Source organism: Urocampus carinirostris, chromosome 2, assembly GCF_059441175.1.
Source record: "Urocampus carinirostris isolate Australia breed hairy pipefish chromosome 2, RoL_Ucar_1.0, whole genome shotgun sequence".
Taxonomy (NCBI): Eukaryota; Metazoa; Chordata; class Actinopteri; order Syngnathiformes; family Syngnathidae; genus Urocampus; species Urocampus carinirostris.
The window spans coordinates 22545016-22562500 of NC_142350.1; the positions used below are offsets into that span (position 1 = coordinate 22545016).

At 40.5% G+C, this 17485-nt stretch overlaps 1 protein-coding gene across 2 annotated transcripts; it reads right to left on the bottom strand.

Moving 5' to 3' along the window:
* Positions 1 to 256: 256 nt before the first annotated feature.
* On the bottom strand, positions 257 to 12296 carry brd2a (bromodomain containing 2a). 2 transcript variants are annotated; one of them, XM_088329385.1, is made up of 12 exons: positions 10372 to 12296; positions 8366 to 8672; positions 7581 to 7718; positions 7351 to 7501; positions 7085 to 7284; positions 3954 to 4532; positions 3751 to 3879; positions 3465 to 3659; positions 2919 to 3178; positions 2487 to 2806; positions 2278 to 2403; positions 257 to 988 (listed from the first exon to the last, which is right to left on the bottom strand). In XM_088329385.1, exons 1-12 carry the CDS (start codon positions 10401 to 10403, stop codon positions 861 to 863), a joined length of 2565 nt encoding a protein of 854 aa, XP_088185511.1. In that variant the 5' UTR covers positions 10404 to 12296; the 3' UTR covers positions 257 to 860. The 2 variants fall into 2 exon arrangements, with proteins under 2 accessions (XP_088185511.1, XP_088185510.1); XM_088329384.1 differs by having other exon boundaries at positions 7085 to 7501.
* Positions 12297 to 17485: the final 5189 nt, after the last annotated feature.

Sequence of the window (17485 nt, forward strand, 5' to 3'; positions counted from 1 at the left end):
GCCCTAAATTTGAACCATCTCATTGCATTTACCTTCATTTAAAAATACGTTAAAAAGTATTTTATGGTATACCGATTTATGCATTTTCAAATCATTTGCATATTATTTTTAATCCTCGTTTTGGAAAATCAGTATCATACGGCCAGCTTATAATTACCATGTACATATACACTAAGTACAGCCAAGTTGCTTTAACTTTTCCAAAACACTGAACAGCTCCAACGTGGTTAACCGCTTTTCACACAAATGCAAAGGCTGCAATCGTTTTTTTATTTGCAAATTGGTCACAAGGAGCAATCAGAGTACAGAAACACCCCCACCCCCCAAAAAAACTTAACTTGGACACGCCAAACAGGTGGAGCGCCGTGCCCACTTTTCAACGCCTGCGTCAAAAAACTATGGAGAACTTCAGCAGGCCGCAAACACACACTAACGTTTGTCTTCTCGAACGCTTATGAAAATCTGAAAAGAAAACCAGCTTTTGTTTCCCCAAAATGGGAAGAAGTAAAATGCTTCTTTATAAAAGAAAGTTATGTCAGTGAACAAAACATCTAAACACACCGTCAAGACAGCGAGCACAGTAAGAAGGGAAAACATCTCCAGAAGTAGAACAAACTCTGGCTCTAGCACCCAAACTCCCCCTTCAATCATGCAAACACATCTCAACCCGATAAAACTTCCCTAGTATGGAAAAAATTGGAACTCTTCCTCCCTCATGCGGCCCCTGGGAAGGGCGCCATCTTTGGCCTGGAGCAGCCGCTCCCGTCCGGTCCACTGGGAAGCAGTGCAGCAGAGGTGGGTTGGTCGGGCGACCGCCATTTTGGAAAATAATTACAAAGAATTCGACGTGAATTGGTTGCTCAGCCGGAATCAGACTCGCTGGTGTCGGAGGAGGACGAGGAGGATGAAGATGAGGAAGAGTCAGAGGAGGAGCTGCTGCCGCTCAGACGCGACGGCTGAGTGCTGGATTCCGTAGCCGCTTTCTCCGCTACGAGAGGGAACACGCAAGAAGATTAGTGCGCGAATTTTCACTCGTGTCGAGTAGGGCTGCAACGGTTGGTTGACAAATTCGATAACAGAAAGTCAACAATGATTGACAAAAAAAGTCAACTATTTTTACCAGACGCGTTTTTTCCTTCAGAGCGGCGCGTCACAAAATCAACATAATCTCTGCTTAGAGTCAGCGCCTGCACAACGGGGTCGGTCTCAAGCGGTAAAAAGATACAGAAAAGGCGGTGTCAACATCGAGTACGTGTACCATAACTTAATTCGGGAGAATTTCAACCTAGATGGACATTTTTAACTCATTTAGTGCCATAATGTATGAATATGTTTTTAGAAGCATTGTCCCAGAGTGCCAAACCGTCAAAATATGTTTGATTTAAACTATTCTAAAGGCTTCGGCGCTGCTAAACACGTAGCAATAGTCAGTAAATGATTCGAGTATGATAAACGACCACTAGATAGCAGGAGTATCTTTGATCAGTTCTTGTCAACAGTGTCCTGTTTTGTTCCTCGTGTCCACCGCATTGGATTGTGTCGTCAACCCATGAACAAAAAAAAAAAAAGGTTTTTGCCGTTTGGGGAGAGAAAAGACGTGCATGTTTGCCATGACAACCTGAATGACACTTGAAACATCAGGAGCTGAATAGTTAAAAAGTCTTACCATTAAATGTGCTCTTGGGTTTATGGAAAGCATTGTTTAGATAAAAGAGATCACAAATAGAAATATAAAAAAACGACACTTAATTTAAAGCTCAGCTTGAAATGCATCCTTTCACAAAAAGCTGTTTTGCTGAACAGTTTTCTTTAAAAACGACAAACGTTTGTTTTTAATCTGTTGAGAATGGTTAAGGTACTTTTGTTACAGAATTTACAGTTGACCAGTGAACGTACCTCACAAAATGGACATCATATTTGTTTCATTTACTGTTCTACTGCTGTTAATGTGCCTCATCTTGTTCTACAACAGTGCCACCCCTTGACAGAGCCAGGCGGTTTTACAGGGATAGAAAAAGGTTTTCGTGATTTTAATTCATTATCGAGTCGTTCTTATTTGTATAAGTCTACTAAACGAGCACAGCGCCCAATTGGGGTTTAGATATTCAAATTGAATGTGAATCTCGAGTTCGTTTATTAAAATATGTATTTTTCATTGGACCCTTTTCTCTTGTGTGTATTATCATTTCCAACACCCAATTCGTCTGATTGTTTCAATAGTTTGTTAGTTGCAGCCCTGATGTCTGAACACACTAGGAAAAAAAGGTCAAGACATACGTTTGGATTTAGAGGGCTTCTTCCCCGAGTTCAGCTGTCCGCTGACGTCCATCAGCCTCCTCTCCAGCTCTAGTTGCTTCTCTAACGCCAGCTCCTCGCGCGACTTCCCCGCACTGTTCTTGATGGCTTAGAACGCAACACACATATATAAATCTTAGTGATTCTCTCAAAAGAAACCGGCGGTCATGTCATGCTTTCCGTCTCCCCACCATAAGGTTTGCGTGGTTTCTTCCTCAGGCACGTCATGACGTAGCGCTCCAGCTCCCGCAGCGTGGACGGTTTAAGCGTCTCAAAGTCGATCTCAATCTCCTCAGGGTTGGTGTCCCGCAGAGACGGCTCCCGTGACTGGATGATGTAGACCACGCGGCCTAACTTCTCGCCAGGCAGTTTGTTGATGTCCAGGCTGAGCTGCCGCTTCTCGTCATACGTCATGGGTGCCGTCTCTTCCTCCTCGTCAGAGTCGAAATGGTGCATAACGGGCTCCGAGATTGCTGGCGGCATGCTGAACATCATGCTGCTCTTCTTGGACCTGACAAAAGATGCAGGATCAATAATCAAAGCTGCTGTAGCTGCAGAATAAGGGTTTGCCCGCCCAATAATGCGAGCAGTACCACCATAGCCCAGCAGGTGTTAGTACTCACTTGCTCTTGCCGTTTTTCTTGCTTTGGGATTTCTTGATCGGCATCATGGGAGCTGCCATCCCCTTGTTGCTTTTATTTTTCTGAGTTTTGCCAGCTTTGGGAAGCTTGGGGGCTCTGATGGGCACCAGGTCATCTTCAATCTTCTGGTGCTTGTCTCCCTTCCTTTTCTTTTTCTTCTTATCTTTCTTTTCTTTCTTCTTCTTGGGTTTCACTATAGGGCCCTGAGAGAGCGCCGTGAGCTGCTCGTGGACAGCTTTGAGCTGCAGAGGAGAGAAGTGAGTCAAAAAATAGCCAATGAATTGCATTGCTGGTCGAGTCAAGTCATGTTTACTTGTTTAGCCCTTAATAAAAGTATCAAAGGGCTGCTAAGACCAATTTTACAACATCCCATGCATGATCTGAAACTGAGGTCACGGAAAAACTCAAAAACATCAGCATGCGAAAAATGAAGAAATCAGGAGAAGAGGTGAGATCATCACCCATCCAAGATGGCCAGGCCATTATGGATGTTGCAAGGGCATCAAAAGACAACACACATGACACTACCTGCTCCTGAAGCTCAGCAAGGCGGTTGGCTCGCTCCTCCTCGGAGTCAGAACTGGGGCTGCTCTCACTCTCTGTCTCCTCGCTGCTCAGCTCGCTCTCGGATGAAGAAGACGAGGAGGAAGAGGAGGAAGACGAAGAACTTTGTGGGGCCGGCTGTTCGTCCGGCATCTTGGCAAAGCAGAACTCAAAAACGTCCTGTGGGAAGAGTCAAAGTGTCACCTTTGTTCTAGAAATTTCACACAATACAAGTGCATCCTCCAAATAGATCAACTGAACGCCGACTTACCTGGAGCTTTCGGGCCATGGCAACCACGTCATGATCCGGGGGGTTGTATTTGTAGCAATTGGAGAACATCAGTCTGATGTCCGCCGAAAACTGCAGCGCATCCGTGTACTCTCTGTTGTCCATCTTCCTCTGCGGCCCACAAAGCCGATTCACGTAAGGCATCGTTTCAAATTGAACAAGCAGCCGGCCACGTGCTGGCATACCTTGATCGTGCTGAGGTCCATGGGCTGCTTGATAATCTCGTGGTAATCGTGGAGACCCAGCGAAGAAGCGTCCACGGGCTTGTAGAAGGGCCAAGCGTAGGCGGCGTGCTTCTTCGACAGAAGGTCCTTCAGGACGCCGCTGCAATAGCGCAGCTGGGGCGTTAGCTTGCTGCGGCGCACCGGCGTCTGCAAGATGGAGTCGGGCAGGTCCTTCTTGGGAGGCTTGATGGGTCGTCCGCTCACCCCCCTCCTGCAGCCACCAGGCGCTTTCCCACCCAGCATGACTTGCCCATGATCCGTGTTAATCCCCATAGCTTGGTTGAGGCCCAGTCCTTGGTTGAGGCCCAGTCCCTGGTTGAGACAGAGACCCTGGTTGAGGCCATGACCCTGGCTTATGCCGAGGCTTTGGCTGAGACTCAGGCCAGCGTCGTGATCCAGGCCAAGTGCTGTGAGGGTAAGAGGGGATTCGTGCCCCGTGTCCATGCCTAATCCCATGCCACCTACGCTCATAGAGCTCATAATGGGCATGGCCACTGTGGTTGGGGTGGTTGTGTCCGCTTTCCTCTTCACGCCTTTTTTCTGTTATTGGAAGGAAAGGAGAATCACTAACGACATCCTTTTTACCATTTTAAAATACGACCCACAACTCTTTAGTAATACAGTGGTACCTCTACAAACAAGATTAATTAGTTCCAGGAACGTGCTCAAAGCTCCAACTGCTCCAACACCCTCCAAAACATATAAGACAAATTGCCTAAATTGCTATGAAACATATCTTCCTGATCAATAAAAAACACATTGAAATAGTAATTCAACATAAAAAAATACAGGAATAAGATAAAATACGATTATTTTAATGAAATAAAATTTGAGTTTATTATGATCGCCATATAAATGTGTGGGCGGGCTGCGGAGATTGCAGTTACGAGTCAGAGATCGCAAACATATCAACCAATACATTTTCCCAGTATTGTAAAGGTTTTATGATCAACGTACAATGTGCACGCACGTTACAAATTTAATGAAGGATTCTTTTTAAAGGCCCAACTAGGTCTTGCCCATTATCTCGGCGCATCTCTGTCATCAATAGCAGACACATCAGTGTAGATTGCCTATTTCTTAGCAGTATTCTACATACGGTATCTTCCCGAGAGTAAAGAGGTGCCGCGTTTTGTTCGTAAAGTTCATTATCGCGTAGAAAGGAGGATTTGCTTTTGGAGGGGTTGACAAGTATGAAATTGAGAGACTGCTGATATGTAAGCACTTACAGGACACTAAATTTCTTTAAAAAAAGAGCCCTCACAAGAATCATTTATACAGTACAATTTTTTCCTGTACTGTAGTACTTTTCATGCGCAAACAGGGACCAGCTGATGCTGGCAGTGAGCGGTGTCTAGTGGTAGCCTCTGCGACTGCTCGTGAACTGGATTTTACTATATATAGCGAGCAAGATTTTTGTTAAAGAAAAACTTATATACCAAAATTATTTTGGTTAGAGGTGCTCGTATGAGGTGGCACCCTTGTATGACACGCAACTCTATTAGAAATATAAAATTTCTATTTTCGCATCTGAGGAAAATGTCTGACAAAGTGCTCAGAATCCGACCGTCACAACTGATGTCTTTCTTCAACGCTGTGATTCCATCCTGGCCAAGAGCCTCGCCTAACAAAAACACTCGAAAACCCCTTGAACACGCTGAAAGCTAACCTCAGACCGAGTCAATGACGATTTCAAGGTCTCCAATGTCAAAATGGAAACTACTGACTGAGACCTGGAGTGGTCACATCGGATCAAGATGGACTTTTGGTTCTTGTTGTAGATATAGTTTTAACAAAAAGAGTGGGCAAAAATTGTGTGAATTTACTGAAATCTACACATTATACTACATGTGATTATCAGATGTGTTTTTATCTATATAGCACCGGGTTATAGGGCGCACCCCCAAAAAATAGTTTTTGGTCCTATAACTAACATACATAAGGCGCACCGGATTATAAGGCGCTACAGTCAGATAGTTCAGTCAAACTTTTAACCCCCTTAACATTCCGAAAGCTTGCAAAGAAGTAAATACGTGTCATAGACACGTGCGGATGCGGTGTCCGTACGATGTCACTCAAATGCGTCGTTCCAAATATCATTCGGAAGGTTAAAATCTTGGGATTCAAGAAATGCCAACCATTCCTTAGTTTCTATTTTCTTTTTCGCTTGCAACTTTACTGTGCATATGACAATAAACACTCTGGAACAAGATACTGGGAAACTATATAGCCGGAGTAGCCTACCGAAGTCGTTGTGTTCAATAATAATGTGCAACCATGGTCCTCTTATATCCATGAGTGTAGTAAATCCAGGAGAGTAAAATATTTACAAATACAGTACAGAATAGTAAAATACTGTTTTCTCTATGCCGTCAACCCAACTTGCTATTCACATTCATCTTTTTCGGCCAATGCAGGCTTTGTTTTGCCCCTTTAGCCTATGCCAGCCTGTAAACTATAAAAAGGATTCGCCCCCTTTACCTTCGAATAAGTTTAGCCAATAGTGATCGATTCAATTGATGATTGACACATCTTTTTCGGCCAATTGCAGGGTTTGTTTTGCTTCTTTAGCCTATGCCAGTCTGTAAATGATAAAAAGGATCCACCCCCTTTACCTCCGAATAACTTTAGCTAATAGTGATCGATTCAAATGATGATTGACACATCGGTTAGCCAATGAAACGCCAGTATATAAATCCCAGCATACACCGCGGACTACTTCGCGTGCAGGGGAAAATATAGTCGGCGGCTGCTTTCATTAGTTGCAAGACTTTGCGACTTAATATTGTTCCATATGTAAGGCGCACTGTATTATAAGGCGCATGGTCAGCTTTCGAAAAAAAAAAAAAGACTTTTAGGTGCGCATTATAGTGCGGAGAATACGGTTATTTCTCAAATGATAAGAAGTTTTTTTCTGTTACATGGAATGCCTTATAAAATTCTGATTACATGACATGATTATAGTGAAGTGTTTTGATTGTCAAGGGGATAGGACCTAGATCAGCCTTTTTATTTCCTCTAATTTATCAAAGCTGTTGGTTTTAAATGCATGATAACCTGTGGAAAAAAATGAAAATTTCAGACAATCTCACTTTAGTAGTGGGCTGTGTGGGAGGCAGGCTGCTCATTGCGGGGATGCTCAGTTGGTTGGGAAGGGTGAGGCCAAGAGTATTGGTCATCATGGTCTGCGTGGGGTTGGAAAGGATGGTTTCTGGAGTATCTGGGGTGGTGGGTGAGTACACAGACTGGGAAACGGCAGGCACCTGGTGGGCGGTGGTGACTCCCCCAGAGACTAAAGAAAAGAGATAAGTCCATGTTTGCATCAAACAGTAAAAACCAACAATCAAAGGCAGCTCACCGGCATTTCCCCTGCCCCTCTTTCCCGATTTGACGGGTCGACTGCGTTGAGGAGGAGGGCTCAGATCCACTTCCTCGGGGGGCATCTGCGCCACCTTCTGCAGAAATGCTTTTTCCAGTGACTGGGCCATCAGGACGATATCGTCTGACGGCTACGGCACACAAACGCGATGGTCTTAGCATTGGAAATGATGTGGCACGCTACATTTCGGGCAAGATTTAGAGCCCTACCTTGTTGTATATGTAGCAGTTGGTAAACATGGTGTTGAAATCTTGCATGCACTCGCTGGCACTGTAATAGTAGTTACTCTCTAGCCTTCTTTTGATGGTGCCTAAGTCCATCGGGACCTTGATGATCTTGTGATAGTCCTGAAAAAGGATCATGCATAAGTATCAAATTTCACTATGTTTACAATTAGATTGAACATTACCGTTCAATTTTCATAATGTCTGCAATACAGAAGTAATATTTTTCATATGAAGAAATTCCTAATTGTTGTCTTATGCAAAGAGGCTTACCAAGCAGTATTTTTTAATATACAATGTACATATTTTTTTCAATACATTCTTTTCCTGCACTTTACGCGCTGTGTAATGTGAAAAATCATGAAAACCTTGTTTTCTAGTCGGTCATGTGTCTCAAAAAGTCCTTAAAAAAACAAAAATGTGTCGTCCTCAGAGAATGGATGCCCCAGTTGCGTATTTTTCTTGTTTAAACCCTCCTATAAAGGAAACTAATAACCAAAGCCAATTAAAAAGTCATTACTAGGAAGTACTTTGTAAAATAGTTTCTAAAATGGTCAAAAAAAAAATTTGGTCCTCAGAAAAAGGTTATATACCCCTGAAAATAATTATATTGAGTGAACCCCTAATGCCTCAGAGTATGCATGTAGTCACCTTGCATGGCTGACTGCCATCAGTGTGTATTGTAAAGCACTTTGGAGCTATCTCAATAAATGGTAAAGGCGCGTTATAAATGCAGACCATAAACCTTTTACTCAAAGTGTACTACTCACAGGCAAGTTGAGCTTGACTGCATCCACGGGCTCATGAAAGGGCCATGCAAAGTGGTGGCGCCACAGTGACTTGAGTAGAACTCTCTGCAGAAACTGCAGCTGGTTGGTCATCTTCCCTCGCCGCCCAGGAACTATTGCCAGGGGCTGCAGGGGAGCGGTGGCAGCGGTCTGGTGCAGTGGGGGCATCCCAGGGCTTTCAAAGCCTTCATAGAGCAGTGAAGGCTTCCGGATCCTTTTTCCGGCCGTGCCAGAATTCTGGTCTAGTGCCGTGAGCCCCATGAGGCCAACATCTAGCCCGCCATGGGAGCTGTGGAGAGCACAATGTGGCATTTTATCATTGTCAACTTCAAATTAACTGTGCTTTACGTCATTCAAATTTGAGGGAGAGGCCGCACCATGCGGGGAATTCAGGTTAACCAATTCCTGCTTAGTAATTATGACGAAACAACGCCCCCTTTGGTAACTAGAGCACACCAAGGTCGTAACAGGTACACTTTATGTCAGGGTTTTCAAGTAGATACACACTTTCAAATACAATTTCTCGGCTTCACGTGAAGATGTCATACAAACTAATGCCAGTTAGTCATAAAAGAAAAATGGCAAAGCGAAGCCACCAAAGCCACTAGGCGTCATTTCTAAGCAGACTATTTTTCATTTTAATGTGTGGTCAATATTCTGTCTACCAGGAACCATGGCAACAATTTCAAGCAATTCACCCAAAATCCTGGCATGTTTCAAACCTTAAAATCTCCTGTAAAATGTATATTAAGGATTTCAAGGACATGTACAAACACCGTTTTAGACATTCTACATTTGGCCTTCTTTTGCATTAGTAATGAATGGGAAAATCCACGACAGAAATGCACTAAAATCAAGATGTTATCTGGCATGAAGTTTAATTTTGGCTTTTTGTGCAGATGGCAGACTTGTGAAAGGAAGTTCTTCTGATGAGCAATGTAGCTTCCTCATTACTGCATCTAGTGACTGCTTTCAACAACTAAATCTCAGTCAGCTGTTAACAGTGCTTATTATTACGCCATTAAAAGTGACAAAGTGGTACCGTAAACCTTAATATACTAAAAAATAGACTCTAAAAAAGGCAATACCGATGTTTATAGGTCCATAACCTAGTAATCGCCACTGTGGTTGGCTGGCATCCTGCTGCATCACTGCGCTCATGGCACTGCTTTTATTCACATTACACAACAGTGCCATCTGTGGGGGCTGATAGTAAACAATGTACCTTTAACAGGATTAGACTTCAAACTGCTTTGCATTTTGAAATGCCAGAATTTATTTTTAAGGGTGATTGTGGATGAAATTACATGTGAATGGTGTGTCATATTCCCGAGGTATTTGTAAGTTGTTGAATGAGAGCCTTTGGAAACATTTGTCAGTTTATGTACTTTATTGTAAGTTTTAAAAATGTACAACATAAAAGAACTCAAAAATGTAACACTAGAGAGAGTATGTAGTCCATTTGTAGTTTATTTTCACAAAATTAAGAAAAACATGTTACGATCTGGTAAGCTTTGACTGACATCGGAGTGTAACCTGGGCAACGGATCACAAACGGACGGGATGGTCAAATGGCATCGTTTGTTTCCCCTCTAAAAATGCTAATCGTTGGGTTGGTTAACGAAAACAGAAACGAGTTATCATCATAGAGCGTCATGTTTGGTAATTCGACAAACGAGTGGCGAATCGGCGAGCGGGCACAAAAAGATTACAGAGAGCTAATGCTAACATTGCTAATACAAGAGATGGGGAACTGTGTCACGCAAGCACAGCCGATACTGCACATTTTATCCCCGTGTCGGTAACTCCGTGCCCGCTACGATACAACAATCCACAACATCGGCCCCGACTTCCTTTGACCGGGGACATTTTTTTGGCGCGCACCTACACAAAAACAGCCTAGTCCTACCAAATCAAAATAAAAAAAATATTGGTGACGAAATAACGCCTCCGATGGAAAGCTGAGAGTCAAAATGACAAGTATATACCTGTCAATCAGCGGGTTTACGGCCATATCCATGAGGATGGATCCGGATTTCGTTTTGCTATGATCTCGCCAGAATCCGGTTCAGTTCCGGTTTCCGTGTTTTTTCCTTATCCGATCTTTACAGCAGTAACGTTGCCCTTCACCTCCTTCGTGGAAATGGCGCTTGCCCGGGTACGCCAGTAACTTTATAAACCCACGGCGCACCCTATTGGCTGCGACTATAGGGGACGTCCCCGCCTCTTGAATTCTTATTGGCTTCTATCGTTAGAAGCCGACTTTAACACACCTAGAAACGGCTTTGAAGCGGAGATCATCAGACGCGTTTTGGATTAATGAAAGAGAATACAAAATGGTCAATATTTAGGGTTTTTCTTTCTTTCAACATGATACGTGCTGGTTCCGTAGTTAAAAGCGCGACAGGGAAAGCATTAGGAAAGGGCCGCTCAACTTGAAGGTCTTAAATGACGTTAGCGTACGCAAAGTAAAGAAGCCGGATGGCCAGTGGACAAAGGACGCGGGCTTTCCGTGCAAAAATCTGTCATGCGATTGGTTGAAGTCGCTGTCCTTCACTTACGGGTCTCTCCCCACACTTAAACAGGTTATCAGCCGCAGAGGGGGACCAGTCGCCATCTTTACACACTAAAATGATGCCTTACCAAATCGAAATACGCCCATGTGCCCGAATAAACTATACATTGAAGACTATTTGTATCATTTGAGAGCCATAATCTAAACGAAAATATCACGGGAATCGCGTTGAGTTCGAGTGGAATGACATAAATGAGTGGATGACGTCGAACGCAGCCCGCGTGGCAGACAAAGGGCGTACAAAGAAAACGACTAAGCATGCATAACGACACTATGACGTTTAATAAACCTCCCTTGCGGCTGTTACTGTTAAAAAAAACTTATTCGTTACACACAAGGACAGCCGTCGGGATGACGCAGCAATTTTATCACTAGTTTAGATCTACTAAAACAGAAAATGATCCGTTGGCCCAAACCACCGTTTACTAAACATTCGATCAAAACAATAACCTCAATTAAATGCACGCATAAAACCTCACAAGATAAAAGAAACCACCAAACAATTTGTCGAACGTTTCAATGGTTACCAAATCACATGCGCCCATCCCCCACTCCTCAAGGTTACACAAGCGCGACAATGTCACTCAAACATGCAAATCGAACAACAACTACATTCAAAATAATACAAAAAAATGTCCACAAACATTGTAGGGCACAGAAAATAACATAGGGTGATCAAATGAAGTTTTTGATTGATCTGAGGAGGAGGAATGTGTCCTCCGCCTTCCCCCCAAATCCTAAAGATTCATGTTTTAAAAAAAAATCGATCGGTAAATCCAAAAGATATCACAAAAGTTGTCTTTAAACATCCTCTGGTCGGTCGTCCGATACTTTATAAAGCGACACATTTCCCCAAACATGTCCGCCCTTCTCCCATTCTGAGGGGCAGGGTGGGGGAGGGGAAGACACGTGACCATGTCCCAACCTTGAGCGAAGCATTGGGTTAAAAACAGGATCACGTTCAAACAACCCTTCAATTGTGAATATTTAGCGAGCAAGGATCGTCCTTTTCCATACCCCGTAAAAAAACCCGAGTTATTCCTCAATAGTTTTAAGCAGGAACGCAAAATGAATCCAAACAAAGGGCAAACCGTAGTCGATGCTTAAGACTCGTTGATTGGCCAGTTTTGATCACATGACAAGACCCGCTGGTTGTTGTTTTTTAAATCGGCGATTTTCATCACAATTTCTTATCGAGATATTGTTTCTGTAAATCCCCTGGAGGAAAAACTGTCTTTGAATATCCGTGTTGCGTGAGAAAAACAGGAAAAAATCCGTTTTGTCCTAAAAAATGGTCGCTCTCAAAACCGTTGCGTCGAGACAAACCAATGCGCATGCGTCAAGAGAAGGAGGGTCGGCGCAATAATATTTTTTTCTGTAATATATTTAGTTCGAAAGATTGTCCTTATTTCTACCTAAAATATTTTTACTAAAAATAAAACATTTTGTACTGCAGTCATTAATAGTATTTTCTAAGGGATCCAAAAATGAAGCCATTTCTTTAATTAAATTGTCTTTATTGTTACTGATATCAACGTTGTGGAACATTTTATGCAACTAGTTTAGACTTGACATTTCAGTTTAAATTTGTAATAAAGGCTTTAAAGAGTAAAAAAGGTAAACGACTATCAGGATAAAAGGCACGGAGGGAAGTCAAGTCATGTTTATTTTTTTTATCACAGAGAGGTCTCAAAGACATATATACAAAGTAGTGCAAGAGACTGGCTTAAGTTAGAGTCAAGGTTGGGAAGACTACTTTGAAAATTTACATGTTACCTGTTGAAATTGTAATCAGTAACGCAATCCGAATACCATAACATTAAAGTAATGCAAGTTGATCACTTTCTATTAGTTTTGGATTCTTTCAATAGGAAATATGCCAATAAAAGACTAAACTTAATATAAGTACAATTACCCCACGACCCTTGTGTGGATGAGCGGTCCAGATAATGGATGGATAGATGGATAGGTACAATTAAAAAATGTACAAGTTAAATGAACAATGTAACCTTAAGAAGAAATAGAAAGATGCTTGAAAGGATGCTGTCAAGGAGGGCTCACACCCCAGACATTCAATTGCATTAATTATTTCATTGTACTCGTTTGTTGATGTTGTCTCGTTAGTTGCACTTTAATTACATAGCACTTTTCTGTCAGTTTTGCAAACTGTTTGGTCATATAGTCATGTTTTGTAGTCAGGCACCTGGGGCAGCTGTGGGGGTCCTGAGAGTGATCCACGGGTGCGTATGTGAATGAGACAGCAGAGAACTCAGGGAAGTGACTTGATACACCTAAACAAAGCTGATGTGAACAAGGAAAAGAATACAACGAGTTAAAACTAACACACACAATACTTCATTATTGTCCCCTTTATAAAATTGTAATCCTGCAAAGTAATCTTCCCTTTTACAAAATATACCTGTAATTTGTTTATTTCATTTTTTCTGTAAATGTAAAAGAATACAAATACATTTGTATTTGGATTTCAGATCACGTAATGCATGTATTCCATTGCAGTACCTCCGGGAACAGTGCATTCGCAATGATCGCAGCAAGGCTTTAGGGCTAGATAGATAGATAGATAGATAGATAGATAGATAGATACTTTATTCATCCCCGAAGGGAAATTCACTTTTCCAGCAGCATCCCTAAGCTGAGAACAATCGAAAATAACTGAGAACAATCGAAAATAACACGGGAGCTGCTGGAGTGGCTGCCATTCGTGACGGCGCCGGAGAAACGATTCAATTTGAATCATGTACAAACAAACAAACAATTGAATCATGTACAAGAAACGATTCAATCTGAATCATGTACAAACAAACAAACAATTGAATCATGTACAACAAACAAACAAAATATTTATGTTTCAATAATTGGAGTGTTAATAAAATGGGGGGAACATAATTTCTGATACTGATATAACCAGGTAAAACTAATTTTAAGTTACCTGTCCAAATGAATGTTGTGCCATCTCACCTTTCCCACTCTCTCTACTCGCTCCTGAAACTTTATCAAATAGTCCAAAATTTTACCTCATCTTCTCCGAGGACCTTAGCTTGGCCTTTTGGCTGAGAGTAAGTGTCCCGGCTCCTAGGCTTTGTAGCGTATTATGAACTGACCGCTAACGGATAATGGATAATGAATAACGAAGATAGATCAATAACCCTTAAGAACCCCAAAACCCCATATATATATATATATATATATATATATATATATATATATATATATATATATATATATATATATATATATATATATATATATATATATATATATATATATATATATATATATATATATATATATATATATATATATATATATATATTATAGTGGCTTGCGAAACTATTTAGCTCCCTTGAACTTTTGTGACTTTTTGCCACATTTCAGACTTCCAACATAAAGATGTAAAATTGTAATTTCTTGTGTAGCATCAACAATAAGTGGGACACAATCATGAAGATTATTATTGTTGAAGATTTTAAACTTTTTCCACATTCATACAGAGACTTGATTACGCACAGGTGAATTCCATTATCATCGTTAGTCATTTAGATCAACATTGAATCATTCAGAGTTCCTCACTGAACTTCTGGAGAGAGTTTGCTGCCCTGAAAGTGAAAGGGCTGAATAATTTTGCATACCCACCTTTTCGTTTTTTATTTGTTAAAAAAGTTTAAAATATCCAATAAAGTGCATTCTAGTTCATGATTGTTTCCCACTTATTCACTTATTGTTGATTCTTCACAATAAATTAGTTATCTATCTTTATGTTTGAAGAAGTCTGAAATGTGGCAAAAGGTCACAAAGGTCAAGGGGGACAAATAGTTTTGCAAGCCACTGTATATATATATATATATATATATATATATATATATATATATATATATATATATATATATATATATATATATACATTATATATATATATATATACATTATATATATATATATATATATATATATATGTACATACATATATATATGTACATACATATATATATATATATATATATATATATATATATATATATATATATATATATATATATATATATATATATATATATATATATATATATATATATATATATATATATATATATATATATATATATTAGGGTGGAGCTTATTTTCAAAGTTTCAAAAAGTCACTGTCTTACCCCCTAATTGTGTTCCATTACACAAAAGAACAATCGCCGTGCAGTTTGGTCTAAATAAAATACATTTTAGAGGTAGCTCAATTGCTGAGAAGTTTGGCGTTTTAGAGAGGCTGGGATAAGCCACAGATGTGTAAGTTTATATCTCAAACAAGTCATTGCTCAGCAAGATCAGTCTAATTCAGCTAGCATAATTTCCCTTGACCTATTTTTGAAGACAGGGCCAGCACACCTTCTTTGTCCTCCAAGAAGCGATTGACATTCAAAGATTAAGATCAGGTAAATATTCAGTACATTCAAACAATTCCAATTTGAGATCCACAAAATTGTCAGACTAAACTTCAAAAACATTTTTAAGCATGGCGTTTGCTAAAAAAGAACAAAGGACAACAAACAGCAACACAAAAAGCCAAGTAAAGTGAGTTCGAAGAATTACTTGATGACTTGTTTGACATTGCTCATGCTAATGATCAACATTATGACAATTCCAGAAGACAAAGAGTTTTTGTTGGCTCAAACAGCAAATGGAAGAAAGGGGTCAATGGCAGGTGTTGACAAAAAATTAGCAGAGAAAGAAAAATACTTAAACTACGCCTAGAATTTCAAGCTGAGCAAAGAATTGCGAATGAGTCAGTTCAATCATCATGAAGCAGTAGTAGTATGGAAGATGACAAACCAGGAACAAGTCATGACATATCAGATTTATTCTTTAAAAATTTGGATGTTTCGATCCCAGTTCCGTTTGACTAGAAGGGAAGAACACTCCTTGGCGCGTGTGTCTTCACAGTAAGGATCTACGTGAAGGCCTGGATCATGGCACCTCTTGCTGCAAGTGCCCCTCGCACTGATTTGCAGCTTTTAAAGTCTTAGGTGGAATATTCAAACATGAATGCTGCAATATCTAAGGCTGCCATTCAGAAATTACCTGAATGAAACAACTTATGTTGGCTGCAATGAAAAATAAGGACAACATAGATGAAACCGCTGAACAGGATTTTCAAAAGAGGATATCTGTAGATTAAGACACTGTTACTAGCAAATGTCTAGAAAGCTTTTATCCGTCTAGATTTAGTATAACTGATGTAATAATAACTTTTGTTTTATTGAAATCCCTGCTGAAATATGTTGTATAAGATTTGTGTAAGTGTCCTGCAATGATGAGTCCAACAGTGCCACCTGCTGGTATGGGGTAGGGTTTGGTTTGGCTTTTGACATGTGACTGGAAGGCGGGTTTTTTGGCAGTCTACAACGAGCTGCCAACAGTAAGACACGATCTTTTGGTGCTCTGCAAAAAGTTAATTCTAAACATTAAAACCACAGCTGACAAATCTCTCAACATGCACAGTAATGTGATTGATGTTGCATCTTGTGCCAAAATGCTAATACCCCTTATAGATCAAAGAGATCAAAGCCAGCAGAGAAAGCTAACCACGTGTTGTGACTCATTCATTTGCAGTTAAATTTTACCCGTTTTTATACTCATTATTGTTATTATTTCTATTTTCTCATGTATATAAAAAGGATGATGTTGGTTAAAATTCAGACTAAAGAAAAATATGTTGAATTCATTGTAAATGCTAAAAAAAACCTACTATACGATCTCTTGTTAAAAGTATCTTGTTAAAATGGATGTAAAAATGTATTGTGATGGTTGATCTTCTAAAATGTATTTTATGTAAACTGAAAAGAAAGCTCTTTGATATGTTTTGGGCAGTCTAACAGCGAGCTGTCAACGACCAAAGAGATCAAAGCCAGCAGAGAAGGCTAACCACGTGTTGTGACTCATTCATTTGCAGCAACTCTAATAAAAACCTCATCATCCAGCCCAGCGTGAATGTGGACCTTTGGTGGGATAGGTACATCGCGGTAACACTAGCACATTCTTTAAAATCATGAACCTTCCTGTTGGCTATCTTGATATTGAAACACATGAATGGGAATCACGGGATGACTTCAAACAAGCTTTGGAAACTTCAAGCAATCAGTGTGGTCAATGATCTTGCAGAACTAGGTATGGCGCTGATTCAGAAAAACTGTGGTCATATCGCAAAAGATGAAACTGATCTGCAGCATCTACTGCAAATTGCTAAAAAACACCGCAAAACTATTCATGACAGCTGTAAAATGACTCTCATAAAGGACTGAGTTTTTCTTCTTGTTTGTATTATCTACCTAAGCCATCATTATATTGTGTGTGTAACCGGCTTAATGGGCGCTAATTCAAATGTATACAGTGATTGAGCTACCTGTGAATATCAACTTACATGACTGAAACTTCTGCTGTGAAGTTTTTGGTGGAGATGGAACATTTTTGTGGGTAAAGATAAAAGAATACATGAAAAAAAAATTGGTCACATAAGC